At 35.8% G+C, this 27201-nt stretch overlaps 1 protein-coding gene and 1 long non-coding RNA gene across 2 annotated transcripts in view; one reads left to right on the plus strand and one right to left on the minus strand.

Annotated features, from left to right (window-relative positions):
* The window catches only part of scn5lab (sodium channel, voltage gated, type V-like, alpha b), a 126841-nt gene extending 112346 nt beyond the window's left edge, over positions 1 to 14495 (plus strand). The window contains exons 21-27 of the mRNA XM_073863598.1: positions 1458 to 1580; positions 6874 to 7146; positions 10283 to 10336; positions 10676 to 10813; positions 10896 to 11000; positions 11177 to 11447; positions 11812 to 14495. Of these exons, the coding sequence (XP_073719699.1) occupies positions 1458 to 1580; positions 6874 to 7146; positions 10283 to 10336; positions 10676 to 10813; positions 10896 to 11000; positions 11177 to 11447; positions 11812 to 13049 (2202 nt within the window). The 3' untranslated portion in view covers positions 13050 to 14495. The remainder of the gene's footprint in view (positions 1 to 1457; positions 1581 to 6873; positions 7147 to 10282; positions 10337 to 10675; positions 10814 to 10895; positions 11001 to 11176; positions 11448 to 11811) is intronic.
* A 1792-nt stretch (positions 14496 to 16287) lies between these two features.
* LOC129425374 (uncharacterized) lies at positions 16288 to 25768 on the minus strand. Its single transcript, XR_008638128.2, has 3 exons — positions 25636 to 25768; positions 23865 to 23954; positions 16288 to 16930 (listed from the first exon to the last, which is right to left on the minus strand). It is a non-coding gene; the product is annotated as an uncharacterized lncRNA (long non-coding RNA).
* Positions 25769 to 27201: the final 1433 nt, after the last annotated feature.

Genomic DNA, 27201 nt, shown 5'->3' on the forward strand with positions numbered 1-27201 from the left:
TTATTTCAGCTTTCTAAATTTCAAAACATTGACCCTTATGACTGTTTTTTAGTCCAGGGTCACATATAGCTGTAAGTTACTTTAGGTAAAAGTCTCTGTCAAATGCATGACTTTAAACCTTAGATTTATTTATTATTGTGATGTAGCTATGTAGGGTGTAACCCAGCAAACATGAGAAGGTCAGTGCTGTATTGTGATATTAAAATATTGATCAAATGTTGATAATTAAATAATTCATCCTTTACTTCCTGATTTGTTACCACCAACCAAACCCAAAACATATCTCCATCCCGATGTTCTCAACAACAATTATTAGCACATGAGGTTTGTGTTGAACCCTCAACGTGAGTCATGAGTTAGAGCTTTTATAACATCTGAGATCACCCCAAATCTTTTGCACCCCAAATCTTTTGCAATAAGTATTAAAGGTGCAATGTGTAAATTTTAGGAGAATCTATTAACAGAAATGCCATATAATATACATAATGGTGCTTTCAGTGGTGTATAAAGACTTTACATAATATACTGTATTGTTTTTATTATCTTAGAATGAGCCGTTTTTATCTACACACACCGCAGGTCCCCTTACATGGAAGTCGCCATTTTGTGCCACCATGTTTCTACAGTAGCCCTTAATGGACAAATTACTCTACAGAGGGTGTTTTGTCACTACATTGTCTCAAATGATGTTTGTCATGTGACAGCTACTGTAGCTTTTCTACGTGTTTTGAAAGGAAGGGTTGTGCGGTGGACTGTGCCGTTGGGTGCAGTCGGCAACCTCACAACTAGATGCCGCTAAAATTTACACGATGCACCTTTAAAATACATTTAAATTTTGCCTTATTAAGTGCAAAAAGCACAGTCACCACATTGTTGACCAAACTCATCACGTTTGATTGTGTTAGGGTTAAATAAGTGTCTGGTGTAACTAAAGCAACTATAATTTAATTCACACAGGTCTCAGTGTTTGGTCTGGTGGCGCATGCGCTCGATTATGACCAAATCGGTACCATGCGGGTTCTAAGGACACTGCGGGCTCTGCGACCTCTCCGAGCTGTGTCCCGCTTTGCTGGGATGAGGGTAAGACCCGCTCCGACCTGGGCCCGTCACCGCCTTGCGCCTTTTAAGTGCACTCGATAGACGAGTTGAAGCTGCGCTCTGAACAACCTTTTCATTCTTTACCAGGTCAAGAGTGGGGGATAAAACCAGCCCATGTTATTTAAACACAAAACTAACCACTAACACATGTCAAGCCTTCTGCAGGATCCATCGGATCACTGGAACTGGGTTTCCCAGAAAACAACTAATAATCCTCTTCTTCCTCTTAGGAGAGAAGCGGCTCAATCCTTCTTTCTAAAAGTTTGTTCTGCAGGTACAGATGGAGCTCGTGACTGTTATTTGTCTCCTAATGCTGCATTTATATCTTCTCTTTCTTCTGGACTTTGTGTCATTCGTAGGTGTCACTAGTCAGCCTTGTAGCAAACACGCTCGGTTACTCGGACTTCGCTGCCATCAAATCACTCAGAACGCTGAGAGCGCTCAGACCATTAAGAGCGCTGTCCAGATTTGAAGGCATGAGGGTAAGAGACACTCACTCATCTCTCTCTCTCTCTCTCTCTCTCTCTCTCTCTCTCTCTCTCTCTCTCTCTCTCTCTCTCTCTCTCTCTCTCTCTCTCTCTCTCTCTCTCTCTCTCTCTCTCTCTCTCTCTCTCTCTCTCTCTCTCTCTCTCTCTCTCTCTGCTTGTTTTATGCAAAAAATCACTTAAATTTGATATTTTTGATCTAAAAACTAGACTTATTTTCTTGAGTCGTTTTGCTCATCAAAAAAAGCATCTTAATTTAAGAATTTTTAGATATTTTTTACTGAAAACAAGACAAAAACACTACGAATTTTTTTCTTGAAAATCATTTTTTTGCAGTGTACAGAATATACTGCAAAAAATACTTTCTTACTCAGTATTTTTGTCTTGTTTTCAGTACAAATATCCAAAACTTCTTAAATTAAGATGTATTTTCTTGATGATCAAAATGATATAGGAAAATAAGTCTACACTGCAAAAAAATTAATGTCTTAAAAATAAACTTAAATTGAGTTTTTTAATTAAGTTGAAACTGGAATTAAGTTTATTTTTCTTACCCCACTAGCAGATATTTTTCATATTTTGTTTTAAGTTTTAAGATTTTTCAGATATTTATACTAGAAAACAAGACAAAAATACATTCATTTTTTGCTGTGTAGTTTTTAGACAAGAAAAACTTTCTAACCTCATTGGCAGATTTGTTTACATGTTTTAAGCACAAATTAATATATTTTTTATATATTTGTTTTAAGCATAACATTATATTTTTTTATGTAAAAACTCAACTTATTTTCTTAGGTCATTTTGCTCAAGAAAATACATATATGTAAATAAATGTAGATAGTTGTACTGAAAACAAGACAAAAGTAAGACATAAATTTTTTGCAGTCTAGTTTTTAGACAAGAAAAACTTTTTTAACCCATTGGCAGATTTATTTGCTTGTTTTAAATTTATTTTAATTGTATATTTTTGGTCTAAAGACTTATTTTCTTAGGTCATCTTAATAAAAAAAATTATATTTGTACTGAAAACAAGACACACACAAAAAAAATTTTCAGACACTTTCAACATTTCTTACATTATCAGAGTTTATTCGCTGTAGTTTAGATAATGTTAATAAAATATGACCAGAACTATTTGATATTCATCCTTTTGTTGGACTGTCTCATAAAGGAATACATGTTAAATAGCTGTCAGCTGTTAAATGTAAGGACACAATTAGATAATACCAATTTAGGTTAACCAATTTCCAAGCAATGCTTAAATTTGTCTGTGGTGTAAAAAGTTCACATTAGCAATCAAAGAAAAAAAAGAAAAAAAACTTAAGCAAAACATGGTCAGGTCAAAGTGTCTCAATCCTTATATTTGTTCATTTTTACTCATTAATGACAAGCCACTTGACAAAAAACAAGCGGATTTACTCTAAGGTCAACACTGTCACGACTCATACACATTACAAGTTCAGGTGCGAGAAGGAGTCCATGCCACGCGTCTTACAAGCTCTCTAGCACAAAGTAAAGCCAACAAACCCTCTGATGCAAGGAAAGCACGCAATGCACGTGTTAATGTGAAACTATGATGATGATAATAATAATAATAATAATTTTAAACTATAATGGGCAAACATGCCAACTATCATCATGAAGGCCTGCTATCATATGTCTGACTATCGTCGATATTGACTATCGGCACAAACTCATCCACTGTATGAAGTCCACCGTATGATTTTTGGGTATAATATGTCCCAGTTTACAAATATCTAAAAACATTTTAAATCAAAATTTATTTTCTAAATGACCTAAGAAAATAATTCTAGTTTTTAGACAAAAAAAAACAAAATTGAAGTGAATTTGGGCTTAAAACAAGCAAAACATTTTGCCAAACACTTACATTGTGTATTGACAGCTATTTAATTCCTTTGTTTAATAAATGATAATATGCTTGGCAAAATGCAAAACATTTTCTTTATCCATAATATCATTTATGAACATTTTTGTGCCGATACTGATAAACAACTATAGATACCCATAGTTTTATTTTGTATTACTTCTTTCAAATTGTCATGAAATTCCAGAAACAGCAATTCTGTTGTGTCATCGAAAAAATTTGTATGTGCCGATAATCATTATAGGCCGTGCATCCCTAATTACTTTCCCTTTGATTTCATGATAAATGTACACACCCTCATGAAAATTTCTTTGCATTTGTTTTTTTTTTTTTTTGGTAACTTTCAACTGTCAATAATTTCCACTAACCCGTAACGAAAAATTAATAATATGTGATGTGTGTTTTTTTCCAGCACTTGTGCTTCATATCTGTTCATATTCTCATTTCTCTTTCATATTTAATCAAATCTGATGGGTTTAATCTTCATGCAGACTGATTTGGATTTGCCTCATTTATTGCTGGAAGCTTTAAGGAAAAACAGGAAAATCTTTCCAGTATTAGAGGTTCTTGCTATGGGATTAATGTGTCACATAGCTCATCAAATATCATAATTAAAACAATGGCATATTAAGCAGATGTATCCATAATGAATGCTATTAAAAATAATGAAGGACTAATATCAATACAAAATCCAAATGTTGTATATAAAATAAAAATATGTATCATTACTATATAAATAATTTGCATAACAAAAATGACAATGAACAGCAACAGGATGGATAGTGTTTGTTTAACACACAAATAAAACAGTGTTATCTTGTTCCTCTCTCTTGGACTTCTCGTATTCATTTTTTTTTTCATTTTGTGACAGTATTACAGGGAATTACTGTGATGGATGTGTACAGTAGTGTTGTTTGTTGTCATTCAGGCCCTGCGGTAGATTATTAAACAGTCTGTAAAAGGAAGAAAGTGCAAAATGATGAAGCTTGTTTCTGTCTGCTGGAAACACCATCAGTATTCTGGATAATTGAATGTCAAAAAAGCCTTTTAGCATGTGGGAAACCAGCGGCGCCCCATCGCCCGCACGCCGTCTTCATCGCTCACCCACTTCTCTAATACACACAACATATGCTGCATTATCATTTCTGAAGACATACAAACTTCATTCATGCACATTTCATACACGAATGTTTTGCATAAGCATAAACATACGTAAGGTTTAGTACAGAAGTTAATGTGGAGAATGAGAGGTTTGCTGTTGCCCCTCCATTCCTATGAATCTGGCAAATCAGATTAGACGTCACGCTGTTTTACGGCTTCGCACGTTAAGAAAATTGATGATGACTTCCTGTGAGAACAACCATTGATAAACCCACTTAACCAGGTTTGCCAGATTCACCGTCTCTATGGGTTTATTTCACACTGTGTTAAGAAACACTTTGCAAATCTGCAAATAGGATCCATACATTATATGCAGCTTGTGTTGTTGTGAACAGTGTTGTGTATACTTTATACAATATTATGTGTATGTGTGTGAAAGAGAGAGAGAGAGAATCTCGCAAAACCCATTTGCCCTCAATATACAAATAAAAGCATTTTGTTTGAAGAAAATGAGGTCAGTTTAAGCATCATTAAGATTTTTATTATTAATGGAGCTGTCATGAGAAATGCACTGCAAAAAATGACTTTCTTACCTAGTATTTTTCTCTTGTTTTCAGTACAAATATCTAAAAATTCTTAAAGCAAGATGCAGTTTCCTAATAAGCAAAATGACCTAAGAAAATAAGTCTATAGTTTATAGAAAAACAATATAAAATTTAATTGAAACTGCCTTAAACAAGCAAAAAACTTTTTTTTCTTTAATTAAGTGTTTAAGAATAAAAGCAAACTTATTTCAAGATTTTTTTCTTATTTCCATTGGCAGATTATTTTTTTTATTATTATTTTGCTTGTTTTAATCGCAAATTTACGGAGCCCCTAAGGGGACACGGAGAAAAAATTAAATAAAGGTTAGTTTCGCGTGTGCACGCGAAAGCGAAGTTTCATGTGTGCACGCGAAACCAAACTTTTAAAATATATTCTGCACATGAAGGTTTCACGTGAGCACATGAAACTAAACTTTAGATTTTTTTACTCCAATGTCACCTTAGGGGCTTAGTACAAATTCACTTAAATATGATATTTTTGTTTAAAAACTAGACTTATTTTCTTATGTCATTTTGCTAGATGATAAAGTGTTTTTTTGCATTGCACTGCAAAAAATGACTTTCTTATTTAGCACTTTTGTCTTGTTTTCAGTAAAAATATCTAAAAATTCTAAAATTAAGATGTATTTTCTTGATGAGCAAAATAACATTTAAGCCAATTTGTGCTTAAAACAAGCAAAAAAAATCTGCCAATGGAATAAGAAAATTTTTGTTACATTAAGTGTTTATGAAAAAAGTAAACTTATTTCAAGACATTTTTCTTATTCCATTTGCAGATTTTTTCATTGGCACTAATTTACTAAAAGTTTATTTTTTGTCTAAAAACTAGACTTATTTGCTAAACTGCAAAAAATGATTTTCAAGAAAAAAAAATCTTAGTATTTTTGTCTTGTTTTCAGTAAAAATATATCAAAATTCTTAAATGAAGATGCTTTTTCTTGATGAGCAAAACGACCCAATAAAATAAGTCTAGTTTTCAGAACAAAATATTAAATTTAAGTGATTTTGTGCATAAAACAAGCAAAAAAAATTGACAATGGGGTAAGCAAAAAAATCTTGAACGTTTTTCTTAGACACTAAATTCAAGAAATATTCAAGAAAAATTTTCTAACCTTATTCGCAGATTTTTTTGCTTGTTTTATGCACAAAATCACTTAAATTTGATATTTTTGTTCTAAAAACTACAGTTATTTTTTTGGGTTGTTTTGCTCATCTAGAAAAAGCATCTTAATTTAAGAATTTTTAGATATTTTTGCTGAAGGCAGGACAAGAATACTACGAATTTTTTTTCTTGAAAATCATTTTTTGCAGTGTAGGTAAGAAAGTAGTTTTTTTGCATTGTGTATGCATGATGTTATAGACGGGTGTTCTGAGATTCCCTCTAATACTAGCAATTTTGTAATGTTTTGATCACATGTGCATAAAAAACATGTTTTATGAATGGCTGTCACTGACATTTAAAGCGCTTTTGCCCCTCAATCTATGTTATCGTGAGTTTTACTCGAGAGTCGTCGAAAAAGCGTAAATGCCAATCGCCAAAGGCCATTCATAAATCATTATCAACAAGCCACTGACAGCAGCCGAGCGTTTGTTTGTGGCCTTCAGTATCTGATCTGAAGTCAGAAATAAACCACGGCCGGATGGCGTTCAAGTGGACGTGACAGCGCACTGACAGGTGATTTGTTTCCCCGGTAACCAGGTGGTGGTTAACGCTCTGATCGGCGCCATTCCGTCCATCATGAACGTGCTGCTGGTGTGTCTGATCTTCTGGCTCATCTTCAGCATCATGGGCGTCAACCTGTTCGCCGGGAAGTTCGGCCGCTGCGTCAACCGAACGGGCTTCATCTACAACTCCTCCTACATCAACAACAAGACCGAGTGTCTGGCCTTGAACAGCACGCAGTACTACTGGAGCAAAGTCAAAGTCAACTTCGACAACGTGGGAGCCGGATACCTCGCGCTGCTTCAAGTGGTGAGGCTCGAGGTTGAAGCTTGCTTGCTTTTCTCTCTCCCACCGCTGTCTGTCTGAGGGTGCGAATCAATCAACGAGTCGGACGGAAGTTTATTTTTAGCCCGGCCGGGGCCATTACACAGAACTTTGTGCTCTGCGAGAACGTGTGCACTTCTTTCTTCATTGTAACTTAGTTGCCCCTTCGTTACCTAGCAACAAGTCACTTATCTCCCTTCCATCACCTTTTTCTGACTTCACCCAATACAAACCTTTCATTTGCATCTAGAAATAGTTGCCTGTGGCCATTCACAAAGACCTGTCATTACTAAAGCAAAAGAGCAAACTCTCGTGAGCTGCTCAATTGAGATTTTTTTAGTGCAAAAGCAAATCATATTCTATATTAGGAACCCCTTATGTTATATTTTTATATCAACCAACATCCTTAAGACCTAAACAATGCATAAACTACTCTACAGTACTGTATGTGTTGCTTTTATCTAATAAATCTTTTTGACATTTAAACTTTATAATAATATCCTAAGATTTTATTCAATCTGTAAATATCAGCATGTTTTGACATTATTTTACGAATGCTGATGGTATGAGACGCATAGGTTAAACCATCCGTCTGATAATTATATAGATCAACTATTAAACCATTTGAGAAAATTCATCCTATTAGCCTGATTTCCATTACAGATTTGTGCAAAACTCTATATTTTGCAAAATGATGACGTTTACCTCAACCGATTTTATGCGACTAAAATGCTATTTTTTCCTCTACCTACAAGTCATTCCAAAAGTCACGGATCCTGTTAAGTTACATTCCATACAGTTTAGTTTAATCGAGAGATACGACTAATGGTAAAGAAACCCATTATATCTGGGAGCGACCATGTATGAGGCATTTCTGGGAGGTTATAGTATGCGATTTCCCACCTTCAAAGCATGATCATGTGACTTTTATGTTTCCATTAAAGTTTTGCAATATATTTATATTACTTTTTCAAATTGCATGCAAGTGTAAATAGTTTTTGTGATGTATAGGAGTTTTTGCGAAACTAACGTGTTTCCATTGGGCATATTTTCAACTCACAATTTGAATTTGCGCAATTGGAAGGCTAATTGAAAGTGTTGTAAGCTGTATTTTTACACTGAAAACCCTAACAAGTTGACTGAACTCATTTGATTGAGTAAACTCGTTCCCTCAATTTCACTACACTGCAAAAAATGATTTTCAAGGAAAAAAATCCTAGTATTTGTGTCTTGTTTTCAGTAAAAATATCTTGGAATTCTTAAATTAAGATGCTTTTTCTTGATGAGCAAAACGACCCAAAAAAATAAGTCTAGTTTTTAGACCAAAAATATCAAATTTAAGTGACTTTGTGCACAAAACAAGCAAAAAATTCCGCCAATGGGGTAAGCAAAAAAATCTTGAATTTTTTTTAAAAGACTACATTTAAGAAAAATTCAAGAAAAATTAGCTTTTTAGATTTTTTTTGCTTACCCCATTGGCAGATTATTTTGCTTATTTTATGCGCAAGATCACTTAAATTTTATATTTTTTGTCTAAAAACTAGACTTATTTTCTTGAATCGTTTTGCTCATCAAGAAAAAGCATTTTAGTTTAAGAATTTTTAGATATTTTTACTGAAAGCAAGACAAAAATACTAAGAATTTTTTTTCTTGAAAAACTTTCTTACTTAGTAATTTTGTCTTGTTTTCAGTTACCCCATTGGCAGATTATTTTGCTTATTTTAAAGGTATAGTGGAAGATTTTCCCGAATTATTTAAAAGAACCGCCCCTCCATATTTTAAAAAAAATGCACACGCAACACTCTCCCTCCTCCCGAGAGGGAACGCCTGTTAAACGCGTGCACGAGACAGAGAGAGAGAGAGAGAGAGAGAGAGAGCATGCAGGAGCCTAGTTCTTCTCTTCGCTCTGTTTACAAGTTTCTGTCGGCATGTTTACCGTGTCTGTGCGGTTCATGACTCATGCCAGGGCTAGCATCGCTAATCATAGCTTACATCAACTTTTACTAGCAGTGATTTTAAATGGATTTCTCCAAATAGCATGACAAAATGTACCTTTCCAGTAGAAACTTCGCGTGGGAAGCCCAACCTGCCCTATAGCTCACGCCAGCGGCCAGCGTGTGAAATAGTCTCCCATAAACACTCTGGTCTTGTTTCTTTTTTTATAGTCCTTTCTCTTCTTGTCATACAATTCGTAGACACTTTTTCTCTTGCGACCCTCAGACATTTAAAAAAAAAAACAGAGAGAACGCGAGCTTCAATGAATGGTTGAAACCGTAGCACAACACACATACACGTGAAAGTGCGCATGTGCAGCAAGCGAACCTAGAGGCGAGCACGTACGACGGTTATACGTCAACATATAATCAGAATGATTGACATCTGGGATGACCAATAGTCTTGATGATCCACCCGGAAAACGAAAATCTTCCGCCATACCTTTAAGCACAAATTTACTTAAATTGTATATTTTTTGTCTAAAAAAACAAAACAAAAATACTAAGTAAGAAAGTATTTTTTTGCAGTGCAGTGCAGAGGAATAATTGACTCCGGTCCTTTGAATTATTTGAAACCTTGGTGTGCATTATTTTCTTATAATTCAATGGCCCGTCGTCAATTATTCCTTACTTATACCATGGGGCTGTTGAATGCTTCAATCTGATTGAATGAGAAATGTTTCATTGTGTTGATTATTTTTCTGTAAACCGCACACCTAACTTCTTAAATGTCTAAAATAACCAACAGAGCTAAAATAAATACCATGTTTGTGGTAACCATGGTATAAGCAGAATAATTGACTTCGGTCTTTTGAATTATTCGAAAATAATGCACACCTGAGGTGTAACGCCGCTTCATGTTGTGCCCCATTACCTCCTTGGGAGTGCATTATTTTCTTATAATTCAATGGCCCGTCGTCAATTATTCCTTACACATTTAACAGGTCAGGTGTGTGGTTATCAAAAAATAATCAACACCTGTGGAACAGTTCTTAACCATCAGAATAAAGCATTTAACAGCACCGTGGTATAAATCATCATAATGAATCTCATCAGCAGCTATACAGAAGGCACTAAAGAAATGTGTCTGTGTAGAATTTGATCAGATTTTTGTTTTCTTCCCAAAGGCCACGTTTAAGGGTTGGATGGAGATCATGTACGCCGCAGTCGACTCTCGAGCTGTAAGTGTTCAGAAAGCCTTCATGTGAATGACAAGAATTGTTTATTGTTTGTTTTATATCTTAACCAGTCACCGGCTCCAATAATCATATGATCAAGACGTCCCTGTGAATCTCTGTTATCATTAAAAGCTCACAGTCGATATTTTCTGCAGCACTTTGTCATTTATAGTTGGCATGGGCATTTCTCAGACTGCAGAGTTTAAGATTACTATCAGTGTTTAGAAATGAGTGTGACTATTATGATGCTGATATACAGGGACATGATGTTATGAAGATATCTGTGTGTGTTGTCAGGAAATGTTTGATGTTATACTGAAAGATTCTCATGTGATGTGTCAGGTGGAGGAACAGCCCATTAAAGAGAACAGCCTGTATATGTACCTGTACTTTGTCATCTTCATCATCTTTGGCTCCTTCTTCACTTTAAATCTCTTCATTGGAGTCATCATTGATAATTTCAACCAGCAGAAGCGAAAGATAAGTATTAAAAGCAATGAGTTATTGACTGTATGACGTGTAAAATACGTCTTCATAATAACAGTAAAGTTGATGTCTTTACTTAGGGGGGCAGGACATCTTCATGACAGAAGAGCAGAAGAAATATTATAATGCTATGAAAAAACTCGGATCCAAAAAACCACAGAAACCAATCCCAAGACCTCCTGTGAGTCACATGATTAACTAATAACACATGTATTGATGATTGTATTTTTGCTGGATTTTATCCTGCGATCATTGCTTTGGCTCTTAAATGTGATATCATTCTGCTTATGTAGGCAACTTATGTTTATTAATAATCTGGTTTTGAATAACACATCTCTGATCTTTCTTATATCTCAGAATCCATTTCAAGGATTCTTCTTTGACCTGGTCTCCAAACAAGCGTTTGATATCATCATAATGCTGCTCATCTTACTCAACATGGTGACCATGATGGTGGAAACCGATGAGCAGTCTCCTAACATCGAGTACATCTTATACTACATTAACCTGGCCTTCATCGTCGTCTTCACCGCCGAGTGCATCATTAAAATCATCGCTTTGCGCCAATACTACTTCACCATCAGCTGGAATATTTTTGACTTTGTGGTTGTCATTCTCTCCATTGTGGGTAAGTGAACAAATGTGAGCATAATCTCAAAATAAGCATCTTAAACAATGAGACTTTCATTCAGTCACATCTGATGGTAAAATGTCTTTTGACTGAAAAGAATGTTTTTTTTAATAAGAGTCTGTGTGAATGCAATTTAGCAATCAAATTGTTAATTGTTTAAAAGAATGAAACAGATTTGTTCATTTTAAGAGACCTGTATTATTTTTCATGTATATTAAAAATTGTTTTTAAGAAAAGATTACTCGATTAATTGATGGAATAATCAGTCAAATACTCGATTACTAAAATAATCGATATCTCCATCCCTAGTATATGTGATGCATTGGTGCCTTAACTAATAAGAGTTTTGTTTTGGTTACAGGTATTGTCCTCGCAGACATCATTGAGAAATATTTTGTGTCGCCCACGCTGTTTCGAGTCATTCGATTGGCTCGAATAGGACGGATCCTTCGACTCATCCGAGGGGCCAAAGGAATCAGAACGTTGCTTTTTGCTTTAATGATGTCATTGCCTGCGTTGTTCAATATCGGTCTTCTGCTCTTCCTCGTCATGTTCATCTACGCCATCTTCGGCATGGCCAACTTCGCCTACGTCAAGAAGCAGGGCGGCATCGACGACATGTTTAACTTCGAAACGTTCGGCAACAGCATGATCTGCCTCTTCCAGATTACCACCTCGGCGGGTTGGGACAACTTACTCAGTCCCATACTGAATAACTCGCCGGAGGAATGTGATCCGGATATACCGCACACCGGCACCAACGCCCGCGGGAACTGCGGAAATCCCTCGGTGGGCATCACCTTTTTCGTAACCTACATTATTATTTCTTTCCTGATCGTGGTCAATATGTACATTGCGATAATTTTGGAGAATTTCAGCGTGGCGACGGAGGAAAGCACCGAACCGTTGAGCGAGGACGATTTCGAGATGTTTTACGAGGTTTGGGAAAAGTTCGACCCGGAAGCCACGCAGTTCATCGAGTACTCCAAGCTCTCGGACTTTGCGGACACGCTCTCCGAACCGCTCCGCATTGCCAAGCCCAATAAAATCAAACTCATTTCCATGGACCTTCCCATGGTGAGCGGAGACAAGATACACTGTCTGGATATCTTATTCGCTTTCACCAAACGCGTACTGGGTGAGTCGGGCGAAATGGACGCTTTGAAACAGCAAATGGAGGAGAAGTTCATGATGGCCAACCCGTCTAAGATCTCGTACGAGCCCATCACCACCACCCTGAGGCGTAAACAAGAGGAGGTGTCCGCCATCGTGATACAAAGAGCGTACAGGAGACATCTAATGAGGCAACAGATGAAACAAGCCTCATTACTCTACCGTCAGATCAACGCGCCCGGCACTGCCAAAGACGACGACGTCACGCCGGGGGACGAGGGACTCGTGGCCTCCATGATCCTGGAAAACTATGGACCTGAAGTGGAGATCACGGAGACGTTGTCGTTGACGTCTTCGCCCCCGTCGTACGACAGCGTGACGAGAGCCACCAGCGAACTTTTCCAAGCTCTTATGCCGGAGGCCAGAAACACGGACCTAAGCGAAACTTTTCCTTCACCGGACAGAGACCGCGAGACGTTTCTGTGACGGACGAGGCGGACCCCGTTTCTTTTTGTTTACCGAATGTAACGTACTGTAGTACAAATCATACATGTGGTCGTGCGTTTTGTATAAAACAAAAGCGTTTTGAATACACGAGAGGAACGAGCAGTGACATGCTCATGATGCACACGCTCACAGTTTGATGAATGCATGAATGAGATAACTATGGAGGTGATTATATCAGGCTATAATAATCACAAACACATCAGCCTGACTGTAAGGTCTTACTTAAATCGGCTTTTGTAGAAGAAGACATCAGAGGACTGTGATCCTATATCCGTGCTACATCCGTGTCAATGTCATAGGTTCATTATTCATGTCATTTGGGGACACATGACGATTACCTCTTTCTATTTGTCGCTAGCGATGAAAAACTGTGTGGTGACACTTCAGAATTTCGCTGGTTTGGACTAAGAGTATTTGCTCTTTTTGTTGGCAAACGATATTTGGCTTTTGTTCCCAGGTGTCGATACAAGGTGCAGTTACCAGTAAAAGACAATCAGACGTGCACCGGATACCATCACACGCTTAAAACCTCTTTGTCTTTACTTATTTCTAGCAAAAGACAGCACATGCTCATTTATTATTGGTTTCTATTGTGAAGTATTTATTTTGCATGTAAAAAAACTGCATGGTATGGAGGGATATAAAGATAACCACTTTCTTTTTAAAGCCGAAACAATTGTTTTGCACACTATACGTTCAGCAATAATTTGATACGTTTAGGTATAAATGGTAAAGATAATATTTATTGGAATTAAAAAGGTGTCAAAGTTTCTACTGTAACGGCTTTCGGCTGTAACTGTGGCTTACATTACTAGTGAAGAATATAGCACACGTGTTTTTCTAATTCAGACGTACGATGAGATATCAGTCCGCTTGAACGCACAGTTCACTCGGGTTGGCAGGTTTGGTGAAGGGCTGTTTTATGTAGCAATAGTTCCCAAGTGTGCCTGATAGAACTGAAACCTCCTGTGTTTATCATTCAACTTTCAGTAATGCATTTGATCCTTTTGTAAATCATTACACCATAAATGCCATCAAACTGAGAAACGGCCATTGACTGATCTTTATGATGATGATGATGTTTCTGTATGTCCTGTTTGTATGGTGATGATAGATTGTGCCATTATTACAGTATGTACTAGTGATGCGCGGGTCAGGGTTTTTTTCCCTTTTATGAAATTATTGGCTGCCGCGACTATTAAATAGACCAAATAGGCATTGTAATGTAAATGAAAACAGGCTGTATTTCAGTCTCAAAGTGCTTGAAAACAGCCATTAGATTACATCGCCCTTCACTGCAAAAAAATAATTTCTTACTTAGTATTTTTGTCTTGTTCCTCAGTAGAAATATAAAAACAAATCTTAAAAATTGGGATGAATTTTCTTGATGAGCAAAATGAGTAAGTTGAGTATTTGGAGAAAAGAATATACAGTTGAACTGAATTTGTGCTTAAAACCAGCAAAAAATCTGCCAATGGGTTAAGAAAAAAACTTTTTTCTTAAACACTTAATTCAAGAAAAATGTTCTTAAGCCATTGGTGGATTTTTTGTTGTTGTTTTTTTTTTTGCTTGTTTTAAGCACAAATTCACTTAAATGTGATATTTTTTCTTCAAATACTCGACTTATTTTCTTAGGTCATTTTTCTCATCAAGAAATGCATCTTAATTTAAGATTTTTTTTATATATTTGTACTGAAAACAAGACACAAAATACTTAGAAAGTCATTTTTGCATGAATTGAAGATGAATTTTCTTGATGAGCAAAATGACCTAAGAAAATAAATCTAGTTTCTATACAAAAAATATCAAATTTAAGGGAATTTGTGCTTAAAACAAGCAAACATACCTGCCAATGAGGTGCGAAAAAAATCTTGAAATAAGGTTTATTTTTTCTTAAACACTTAATTCAAGCAAAATTGTATCACCCCATTGTCAGTTTTTTTTTTTTTTTTGCTTGTCTTAAGCACAAATTTGCCTAAATTGTATATTTGTTGTCTAAAAACTAGACTTATTTTCTTGGGTCATTTTGCCCATCAAGAAAATGCATCTTAATTTAAGAATATTTAGATATTTTTACTGAAAACAAGACAAAATACTCACTAATAAAGTCATTTTTTTCAGTGGATAGGATAATGATAAACATTTTCAACATTTATAAAGCAGCTATTTTTGAGAACCGGTCCCAACGTTAGATTTAGCAGCTTGACCTTCTTTTCTTTTAATGATGTCAATTCCCATCCTAAATTTCTTCGCACCTCGTTTTCAAGCTTCACTTTTATTTCTAAGTTTAATTTATTGTTGTGGCTTTCATGACGTGAGGCCAAAGGTTTGGGGGCATCATGCAAATTACAAAATTGCAAACAACATAATGAACATAAAGTGAGAATTTCTTTACCTGACCCTTATGACCCACACATTACTATTACTACAGTTATTTTTTCTACTCTACAGTAACAGCGTAGTAAACATTGAGGGAATTAACACTGAAAAACATGTTAATGGTGGAAATAACTCATCTATTTTGGCAGAAACTGTGATTTCTTGTCGTCATTTAAAAGACTGATACTGTAATCCAATCCAATATAACATCACATGTGATGCAAGCAAACCTCTGGAGTCCTGTCTAGACTTTATGACACCGTGATTTGATTTATGCTTGAGTTTACATTAGTAAATGATTTCAGTCTACGATAATAATACGATCATTGAAATCCTCTGTATATTTCATTAAGACTGAAAGTGTATGTGTGTGTTAAGTGAGACGGGTGAGTAAATAAGATGTCAGATGTCTCTGTGTAGATGTACAGAGCTCACGTGTAATTTACAGGACACACAAGATTACAGACTCAAACCCTCATTATTCATCCAATACGATTAGTTTTATAGTCTGGAGGGTCAATAAATACATGAAGACATTTCTCCCTCTCAGTGTTGACTTTAGAGATTGCTTGCATTGCATTTAGTGACTGACGTGCTGAGGACGGCATATTTCATTTGACCTGACTATATGACCCAAATCATTTCACCAAACATTTCTTTGCTGGTGACTTAACTGATCAACACTAACATGTTCAACACATCGAGTCTCATTTATAAAAGTCAAGCAGAACTGCAGTTTCTCTGTAAGTTGCTCTGGTTTTATAATAAGCAGAAAATTTAATAGGTTGTTTTTTTGTTTAATGAAATATTATTGAGTTGAAATATAAAAACTTTTAATGGCACTTAATTTGGGTTTAAACAGACTTGCACAGTTCTGTCTAAATGTAAATGACTGTCACTGATAGACATCTATGTCCATTAAAACAAAACTAACAGAAATGATATCAGACTCATGTGAACATCACGAGCATTGTTGTAAAGACATGAAGGTAAACCTCCGACAACATTCTGCATTATTCATTTATATCCTCACTGTACTTTTCTGATGATCTATCATTGCATCAAAATCCAAAGATAACCTTTTAATGTCTTTTTCACAGTCCTGTTTATTTCCAGCATCTGTCTAACAGCTTCATTTCACCATCCAGCTACGCTCTGATGAATTAAAGCATGCAGGTCACGTTTTCTGTTTCATGTAGAAACGTCATCATAATACAGAAGTTATATGTGCTGTTGACTTAAATCATTATGAACACTGTGTGATGTGAAGCGAGTCATAGAGTTTGTGTGAACTGCAGCTCGCGTTTCTTCACTTTCACAGACGTCTCTGTAGTTTCCTGATGTGATTCATTCAGACGCTCTTGAGATCAGATTCACTTTGACATCCAGACAGGCGATGCTCGACCCCCTTCTGAGTTTCTGATCACTGCTGAGGGAGTCGACAATTACTGACGCACACGGCTCTGTTCCAAAACCTAAAGCTGACCACATAAGGTACAATCCATTAGACACCATATAACAATCACACATACAGTATACCCATGAAAAACTCACACTAAACTAACAGCACAGCATTCATAAAAACACATAATCCATTTGTAATTATATTGGACTTATGACTATGATATTCTTTACTACAGAATATATTTATAATAAATAGAGATGAACCGATTTTTCTTTGCAGATACTAATAGTTGTCCATTTACTCCTTCCTTTCATTTATGAACTGCAAACAAATGACTTTCTTATTTAGTATTTTTCTCTTCAGTACAAATATCTAAAAAATTCTAAAATCAAGATGTATTTTCTTGATGACCAGAGTGACCTAGAAAAGGGAGTTGGGTTTTTGGACAGAAATACAATTTGAGTGGATTTGTGCTTGAAGTGGGCAAAAAAGATCTACTAATGGGGTGAGAAAATGAATTAAGTGTTTAAGAAAAAAAAACTTATTTCAAGATTTTTTTCACACCCTATTGGCAGATATTTTTCCTTGTTTTAAACACACATTCACTTAAATTGTATCTTTTTGTCTAAAAACTAGACTTATTTTCTTAGGTCATTTTGCTCATCAAGAAAATGCATCTTAATTTTATTGTTTTAGATATTTGTACTGAAAATAAGAAAAAAATGTATTCAAGTGTTTTAAAAAAAATTCTTGCCCCAATGGAAGATTTTTTTTTTTGCTGCATGTTTTAGGCACAAATTTACGGAGCCCATAAGGGGACATGGAGCAAATATGAAATAAAGTTTAGTTTCGCGTGCTCACGTGAAACTTTCGCATGCGCATGTTAACCTACCGCGTGCGCACATGAAACTACCGCGTTTAGATGAAAACTAAACGTGAAACTAAACTTTTAAAAAAAATTCTTCACATGAAGGTTTCGCGTGAGCACATGATAGTTTCACGTAAGCACATGAAACTAAACTTTACATTTATCTTACTCTAATGTCACCTTAGGGGCCCGGGACAAATTCATTTCAATTTTATGTTTTTTTTGTCTAAAAACTAGACTTATTTTCTTAGTTCATTGCAGAAAATGCATCTCAATTAAACATTTGTACTGAAAATGACAAAAATACTAAGAAAGGCATTTTTTGCAGTGTGATGATGTAACATCTGATTAATTTTCCACCCATTTTTATTGTCAGGATATAATCTGCCTTGATCATTGGCTGATGTCCGATAAAAAAATTGCTTTTATTTGCAGATACCATTTCTAGATCAATATATCGTTACACCCAAGGCCGCCTTAATGCACGGGCTTACCTGGGCTGAAGCCCAGGGGCCTCCCAAGTTCAAGGGCCTCCCAAGTTTGCGTTCATGACGAGCTGAAAATGTCATATTGTTTTGTAACTTGTCGGGTTTTCTGTCAATCACTCTAATTGCACGTTACATGACTGCTGATTGGTCCGTTGTAACTTAACGTGAATTAAAATGTCAGACGTAACATATTTTTTATTCCGCGTAATGTTATTAAGTGCGCGTTGTCAACTTGACATTCCTGCACGTTAGACTGAGTGTGACAGAGAAACGGGAACTAATCTACCAACAAATGAAAGAGTAATTTCTGAAATTTCATAATGCACTAGTGAGGTGCAGCTCGCTCTCTCTCTCTCTCTCTTCGTGCGCGCGCTCGCTCGTTCGCTCTCTCTGTGCTGGTTCAGCTCTCTGGCCCGTGCACAAGAAACTGTGCCGCTAAATTAAGAAAGGAGTTCCCGCACATAAATGCTGTTAGTTGTTATAAAGTTTAAGTTTACTCGCGTTTATATCAGTGACGCGTGCGCAGCTGGAGCGATGTAGTTTGACGCGACGTCAGCTCACAGTACACACATCTGTTGGTAGAAAGAAGAGAAGGAGACGCAACGGTAAAGGTGCAAGTCTAAGAAAGTAAAGAGCGACAAAACCATCTCAAATGATCATCCCCTGATAGCACCATTATAATCTCACTATCTAAAGATGTTATACAGGTATGTTCCCTGTCTGTCTTGTGCATATTCATACTTGGTCGTTTTACATGCTTATGTATGCATAAATACTAAATACAATGCATACTTTATCTTCAATAGCCTACAAAATAAATAAATGATTAAAAAACAAGATTCTGTCTATAAAGACTTAGCTTTTGTTATCATTAATGCATTTAACAAGATTCTGTCTATAAAGACTTATCTTTTGTTATCATTAATGCATTTTCACTTTAAAACTAACTTTAACTTATTATATTTTTAAAACTGTGGTGAGCATTTAGTTAGTGAGTGGCAATTTTCTGCAAATTATATTCCAAAAACTATATAAACATAAAGCTTATAAACATATATACTTTCACACATTTTGGTTTTATTATCACCACATGTTGCTGTGTGTGGTTGTTAAATAAAGTGTCTTGTGTTTATGCTCAAGTGGGCTCAGTGATATGTTAATAACAATATTGTGGTGTTTTCTGTCTCAAAGAGGGAAAACTCACTGTTGTATGTCTCGAAAGAAACTAATGCATTTTGTGATGTAGATTACCTATACACTTAAAAAAAGAGACTATAAATCGATGGGAAGGGGGGCCTACAAAACCTCTTAGCCCCGGGGCCTCACATTAGGTTAAGGCGGCCCTGGTTACACCGCTAACAATAAATGTTTCATTTATGCATTTTATTTATTTAATTTGATCTCAGTTGGATGAGGGAGATTTTTAAATAAGTGAAGGTTTCTTCATGTCTTTTGCACACAGCCCATTCTCATCATTTGCATATAAATAGCACGCAGTGTAAAAAGTCATGCAATACATACGTCAAAACATATACTTTTTTTTACATAAAATGACATCCTAAAGCAAATCCCAAATCTAACCCCAAACCCAAGCAACAATGATTTAAAAAACAGAAAAATAATGAGAAACCAATACATAAAACAACACGAAAAAATGCAGCATACTAAGTGAATAGGATGGACTGGAGTATCATTTGCACACAAAATTGGAATTTGGCGAATGTATTGCACGACTTTACACACTTCATGCTGGATTGCTTTTGCATTATGAGCACACTTGTGCCCTAGATAGGCAGCTCACTACAGTTTGGAACAGAGCCTGATTGCAAAATAATCTTACATTAATGATTAGTGTGTTAAGAGGCACATGAAAAATTAATCCATGCATGCAAAACACTCAAAATCACATGTCATAAATTTAGAGTCTTGTGTAAAACATGATAAAAGTTTCTTTAAAGCATCCATGTGGATGTCAGGAATGTCTTCTTGTTTATAGGTGAGGACTTCTAAAGGTCTTCATGTGAGTCGCACACAAACACACAATCATTTACTGCACAAACTCTTCACACCAAACTTATGGAGAACATTTTCATTATGACATCAAACTTTTAAACATAAATCTCACTTCTGAAGAATAAATCCAAAGTACCTCGTGTCTTTTTCTCATCCATTCATTAATTCTTTCTTTATATTTTGTGCATTGGTGGTAAAGTTGTAAATATGATTCATGCAGTATGGATTTATCAACCACAATGAAGCACAGGGACATTTTTCTATCTACTGTTTGTTTCAGAACAAGAATAATTTGTGCAATACAAGAGCATTTGTCAGATATTATAATAATAATTAAAGGCATATTTTATCTATGCTTTATATATATTATACATATATAGATATATACATGTATGTAATGTACAAATCTCAGTAATCTTGAAGCGTGTATTTTATAATTGTAGATTTTCCTGTATTTATCGGCTATTTTTTATTTACACTTTTTTTGTAAGAAAAATATCTAGCGATCACCCTGTTGGAGATTTGTGCTCTCTGTGAGGTGTGATGACAGTGTGTTAAACAGCTGATCTGGGATCAGGTTTCCAGAGGTTAAAATCCATTATCCAGTACCACACAGATCCTAGGTCAGTTTCCTGAGACCTGACACATTAATCCTCAGGATCCCTTATAATTAAACATCAGATAGTTCAGCCCTTGAATCATTTTGTTTCTTTCATTTATTCACACATTAGGGTTTGCATGCAGCTGTAGGAGATTTTTTCTCCAAGTGAGATTTGAGATTTGTACATCTTTATTTGTTTGCTAGTTTAAAAATGAAAACTTATAAATTGTCCGCTGTAGTTCTCGTCATGAGGACGTGTCACATGTCGTAAAGGAATGCTCACTTTTTGAAACAACGTTGTTGTCAATAAGATCATCATGTATATCAATAGTCAAATGAACAATAGGAATAAATCTCTTTATGACCTTGTCTTTCGTTTCAATTATTCATCCACAACATTTTTGCATCATCAAGAGTACATGTGAGGTAACCCTAAAATGATATTGTCACAACCTCTGTTAAAACACACACTTGTGGACCATTTTGAACAATGACACAAAGACATTAGTATTAGTATCTTTCCCCATACACTTTTATAACACATGGTTCATTTCAGTGACCCCACTTCTAAATTAAACGCTTAACCTGGGGTTAAGTGCAGTGTAAAAATCCCTATTGACGATCGCCTTGATTTCACCAAGTAAGATTGATCCAGGATCAACATTTTTTGTTTTAATCAAAGATACCCCAACTTACCCTTAACTCAAACCCTAACCATTTTAAACCCTCAAATTAGTGTGAAATAATAGTTTGAGGAGTATTTCTTAAAAGCCCCTAACCCAATCCTAAACTTAAATCTAACATGCACACTAATCTTAATCCTGCAATCTGATTGGTTAATGAAAATGTTGATCAAGGATTAACAATGGTGTTGATCCAGGATCACATCTTACTTGTTGAAATCACATTTACCATTTCAACAATATGATAAAGACTAAACTCGTAAATATTAATAAGCTCATCCTCATACTTGGTGATATTACTACACCGTCCTGTAACATTGATTAAATTAATATTCATGAGAAAGGACTTTACCTTGGTACAGTTTATAAAATGATGAACTGCACAGATGCAAAGGCCTTGAAGTGAGAGACTCGTCTGAGAATGTATTTCATAAATTTGCCTTTCAGATGACATCACTTGGGCCTAAAACAGAATCTCCAAACAGTTTCTCTTTCTGTCCTGCACCCTGTCAATCATTGGTCAAACAGGAGGCCCCACCCCTTACACGTCTACATCTATTGCTGACTTTATCATTCAGGGAAACTCAATCTAAAGGAAAAAACTGAAAAAGGTTGATGATGATTTCTGGTTCCCAGAATGCTTTGCATGAGTCTGTTATTTTATAGTTTTATTCTGTAAAGATGAAGACTTGTTAATGTTAATTGAACAAAATCTACAGTAAGTTACTGTAAAACAGCTGCATAACTACAGCAAAAACATTTACAGTGTACTAGTTACCAGGGAAAGTAATTTTATTGCAGTAACTAGTTACTCTTAACTACTGCCCAACACTGATCAGTTCTACTGTACAGTGATAGAGAAGCTCTGTGAAACTGATAGCTTTGTGTTAGATATCATGAATAAACGATACATGATATCAGCATGATGATGATGCTTTATAAACATATATTAAATATACATTTACAGGAAAACTAGATAAAATATGAACTCGTTTAAACAAACGTGACACAAATGATATGTGAGAAGACTGCAGTGATAAAGCACAGAGCGACTTGACTGTAAGGGCATTAATGTACCAGAACATACTGTGTTATATAACATGAGGTCACATAAGACCTGCACGCTCAGATTACAACACTGAGTCTGCTGGTTTAGTTCAACGTGAGCGCGTCATGACCTGAGATCATCATCTTCATTACAAACCACACAGAAAACTTTACATTAACCCTTACATGACTACAGAAGTTCACTCTCAGGTCTCTATCGAGAATCACTAACAAAAATAAAACCTCTCACACATTATCTATCCTACATTATATTAAAGATGAGGACTTTCAGTTTATTAGACACGTATCAGACGTGTTTACCATCATCAGCATGTGTAACTTGGATCTGTGTGTGTTTAACAGTAAATAGGTTCAGTGATCTTGATGTTAAAGCTTTCATAGCTCAGATGTGTATTGTATTATATGCAATCATTTTATTAATCATTTATTGTATTTGTAAAGGAATGATGTGATTGACACTGTCCATAAAAAAATATTAACAGAAAATCATGAGAGAACAAGATTGATTCGATTAATACTTTGCACATTGTGTTAAAACGTTAAAATACTCTGATTCGGAAGTTATAAGAGACTAACAGCATCTATAAGACTGAATGAACCAAACCTAAAATATTATCAAGAGCATTTCACAGTGATGTTAAAGTTGCTAAATGTGTTAAATGTAAGCACTCAGGAAGCTTTAGTACATGTCACTTTATCTCCACTTATCACTTTAAAAATACTCTCACTTTATTTGCATAATTGCACTGCAGTGTTGCCACTAAAATGTCTAAAATAAATATCTTCATTTAATACAAGTAAATAGTTTGCACTATTTAGGGATTTTACCTTTTTATTGTACTTCTTACTTTTATTCTAAAGTGAACTTTTTAATTAAAATGTCTTTACTTTTTTTGTAATTGTTTGCTGCCCTGTTACGCTTGTTCTCGTGAGGTAAAAGCAAAATAAGATTTGCATTGTGCCTATACCCATGACAATAAAAATCTTGAAATCTCTGAGAGCATTATAACGCATTAAAAAACAATAGCGAGTTTTGTCCAATAAATACAGTAAATGGCTTCAGAAAGCTAAAGAAGTACTTTCATATTGTCTGTCACACAACTCTGAAATATGAGTACAATCGTATGTTAAGTTATGTTTTAGTAATATAAAATGGGTGACCTGTCTCTTTAAATCTATAAGGGTTAACAGACATACAGTATGTAAATAATGATGAGTTTAAAGAGTATCTGTGTTCCTGCATGTACATTGGTGACCTGTGAGGATGCTGTTTGGTGTATGGGGGTTACCATGGCAGCAGGTCCTGATGAGGTCCCTGGATACCAGCAGAAGATGAGTTTGTACTCCCGGAGGACAGCAGGTGACCCTCTGAATGAAGACTTCAGCATAAACACACACACACACACACACACACACACACACACACACACACACACACACACACACAGATAATATAGATGTAATGTATCAAACATTCCCGCGTAATTGCGCGCGGGGTCATTCGCGTTTCTAATGAGTTTCAGGTAAAACCCAGCAGGAACACACAAGTGCGCGCTCATCGTTTTTAAACCTCACGCACGCGTCCATCACGTTTCAGTAAAACGCGTTGCCGAGCGTCATTCGGTGACTCATGCGTTCAGCTGAATTAACGAGCGCGTCCACACCGCAGCGGCGGGCGCGAGCGTCACAAATCAGACAATGTACAGCAGGTGCGCGCTCACGAGCTCCATACATCAATTTAATTGGGCGAAACTGTCGTGCGCAGCAAGAAAAGCAGTAAAAGATGATGTTTCCTCAACAAGACACCGCTGACCTGTTTTACATTCACACCAGCAGACTTTATACACAAACTCACAATCAAACAACATGATTATTATGATTCATATTTCAACCTTTAACACTTAGTATTAAACTGAAAAATCCAGCTAAGACCAGCGTAAGCTGGTTTAAGGTGGCAGTATAGCTGGTTTAAAATGATCCTTTTTAGTGGTAAAAGTGTTTTTGGTGTATTGATTACTATCAGCAAAACCATAGCTTTACTACACTAACAATGGTTTAACAATGTTTTTTGAAAACCATGGTTTTTACTACAGTAACCATGTTTTTTTAACTATAGTAAAACCATGGTTAATTTTCGTAAGGGCTGGAAGACCAGCTAACCCACCAGCTTTGCCAGGCTTTTCCTTATAAAATTAACCATGGTTTTACTACAGTTAAACATGGTAACCCTGCTGAAAAAAACAGCATCAAACCAGCATGGGAATTATGCTGGTTTGATGCTGGTTTAGCTGGTGGTCACCAGCATACCAGCACCAAAACACAACATATGCTGGTCTTGCTGGCATGGGATGCTGGTGCTAATGCTGGTTTGGTACTGGTGTAGCTGGTGCTGCTAATGCTGGTGCTGATGCTGGATTAGCTGGTGTTCACTGGCAAACCAGAACCAAAACACAACATATGTTTTTTTCAGCAGGGAACCACAAAATAACCATGAGTTTGACAACCATGGTTTAAAAAAAAAACATTGATAAAGCATGGTTAGCGTAGTAAAAATACACCAAAAAAACATGGTTACTACACTTTTACCACAATAAAACCATGGTAAATTTTTGTAAGGTAGCCTTACTAGCTAAGTCTAACTATCCCAGAAAAGTGTCCGAAAACAGATGATACCAAGCTGGGAGACTAGCTTATGCTGGTTTTAGTTGGGGTTTTTTTCAGTAGGGCGTGCATTGTTTGTGACCTGAATAAGTAAGATTGTAGTGTTGTCGTGATTTAGTGAAACATCTTAATCTAAAAGAAAACATCTTAAAATCAAGATATTTCTTTTTTTATACAAATAGGCTAGACATATTTCTAGTTGTGCCAAGCTCTATAATACTTTATAGTGTATAAATTGTAATTGGTAAATATTATTGTGGACAGTGCGTAAGATCCACTGATTTAAATGTATATTGTTATCTATTATATTATACTGTATGAAGCATATAAACATACTAGAATAAAACATATAGCCTAGTATGGCAACCACTGATCAAAAATCCTTTTAAAAATATTTACCTTTGATCACAGGTGTGTCTAATCTGATCCAGATCTCACACACGATCTTCTCGAGAGGATTTTAAACCGTACTGATGTTTATATGTAGGTTTATTCTGCCTGACTGTTTCATCTTCATTATTTGCTCCAAATCATCCTAAAAATAAATAAATGTACATACATTTTTAATTCAAAGCTATAATTTCAAGCAATGTTCAAGGTTAGTCAAGAATCTTTGACTCTGCACATCAGATATTACCATACACATTTAAAAGAGAATAGCATTTTTATACTAAACTTTAGTATGAACGGCAGCTGAACATTAATATTAAACAGCACTTGATCAGATTAATAACATTCCCATTGACTTTAGTTTTCTTTAATAATTCATCTCACTAAATCACACGATCCTTTAACTAATAAGAGCGGACACTTGAAGGCCAGCAGGTCTCAGAGGAGATGACTCTTCATCAGCAGAAGGTCTTTTGAGGACATCAGACGCTCCACGACTGAACGGACACATGCACGAGATCACTGCAGAAGAGCTTTAATGTTTTATACTACTACGTTATATTTTTGTATTTTTGAGTAAAGTACTGAGTAAATTTACCATCCAAAGATGATGTTTGACAGAAGCTGTGATGTCACTAGCGTTTCATGATAAAATGTGCTGTGGCATGCAAGCCGTCTGCACAGCCGGAGGATTATACACCTGCTTCACTGCAGACACACTGTGACATGATCTCCATGATATAACAGCAAAACCAAAACAACCAAAAGAAAAGAGAAAAGATATCATGAGATCTGACAGAAATCAGCAGCTTCTCTTGAGCCTCACATGAGATTTATCTGATGTCTAAAGCACTATTCGGACAGGATTAGTTTTATGGGAGTAATGCAACTTTACCACAGACGTCTGTAATATTGATTACCAATTCACACGGGATTAGAAACTCGGTAAAACATTCACAAGTCTGAGGTAACTCGATTAAACAGCGCCATCACGTGAACATTACATTGCTTTTCTGATATCACATGCAAACACACAACATGACCCAGATGAGAAAAACTGATGAAACACTGTGATTAATTTGGGTTCGGGGAGAATGTCAGTTTCAGAAACAGTTTGAGGGCATGGTGCATATCCACACAATATGGGAACACATTTATTAAAGATTTTGTAAGAAAATGTCCAAAAGTAACTGAAGATTTTGGGTAAAACTGAAACAGATAATGGACGACTTGTTCCAGCGCCTAGAACACAAGTGAACCCAGCAGTCATATGACCACCTTTAACGTTGAAATGTGGTTGAAATAATGTCAGTTCTTGTTTCAATGTTGATACAACAGTTAATGCTAAACACTTGCAAAAGGTTAATAAAATGCAACGTGATCTCACAAAGTTCCATTACGGAATTGGTTACTCAACTGCTTTTTCCTACTTTCAAACCATTTTCGCTTCGGTTTAGGGTTAGATTGTGTTTGCGTTAGTATGTCACTTTAACTATTGCTTTAGACTATTTTTTCTGATTTATTCTTGAATATTTTCTTAACAATTTTCGCCTGGCGTTGGGGTTAGAGTTGGGT

The sequence above is a fragment of the Misgurnus anguillicaudatus genome, chromosome 25, assembly GCF_027580225.2.
Source record: "Misgurnus anguillicaudatus chromosome 25, ASM2758022v2, whole genome shotgun sequence".
Taxonomy (NCBI): domain Eukaryota; kingdom Metazoa; phylum Chordata; class Actinopteri; order Cypriniformes; family Cobitidae; genus Misgurnus; species Misgurnus anguillicaudatus.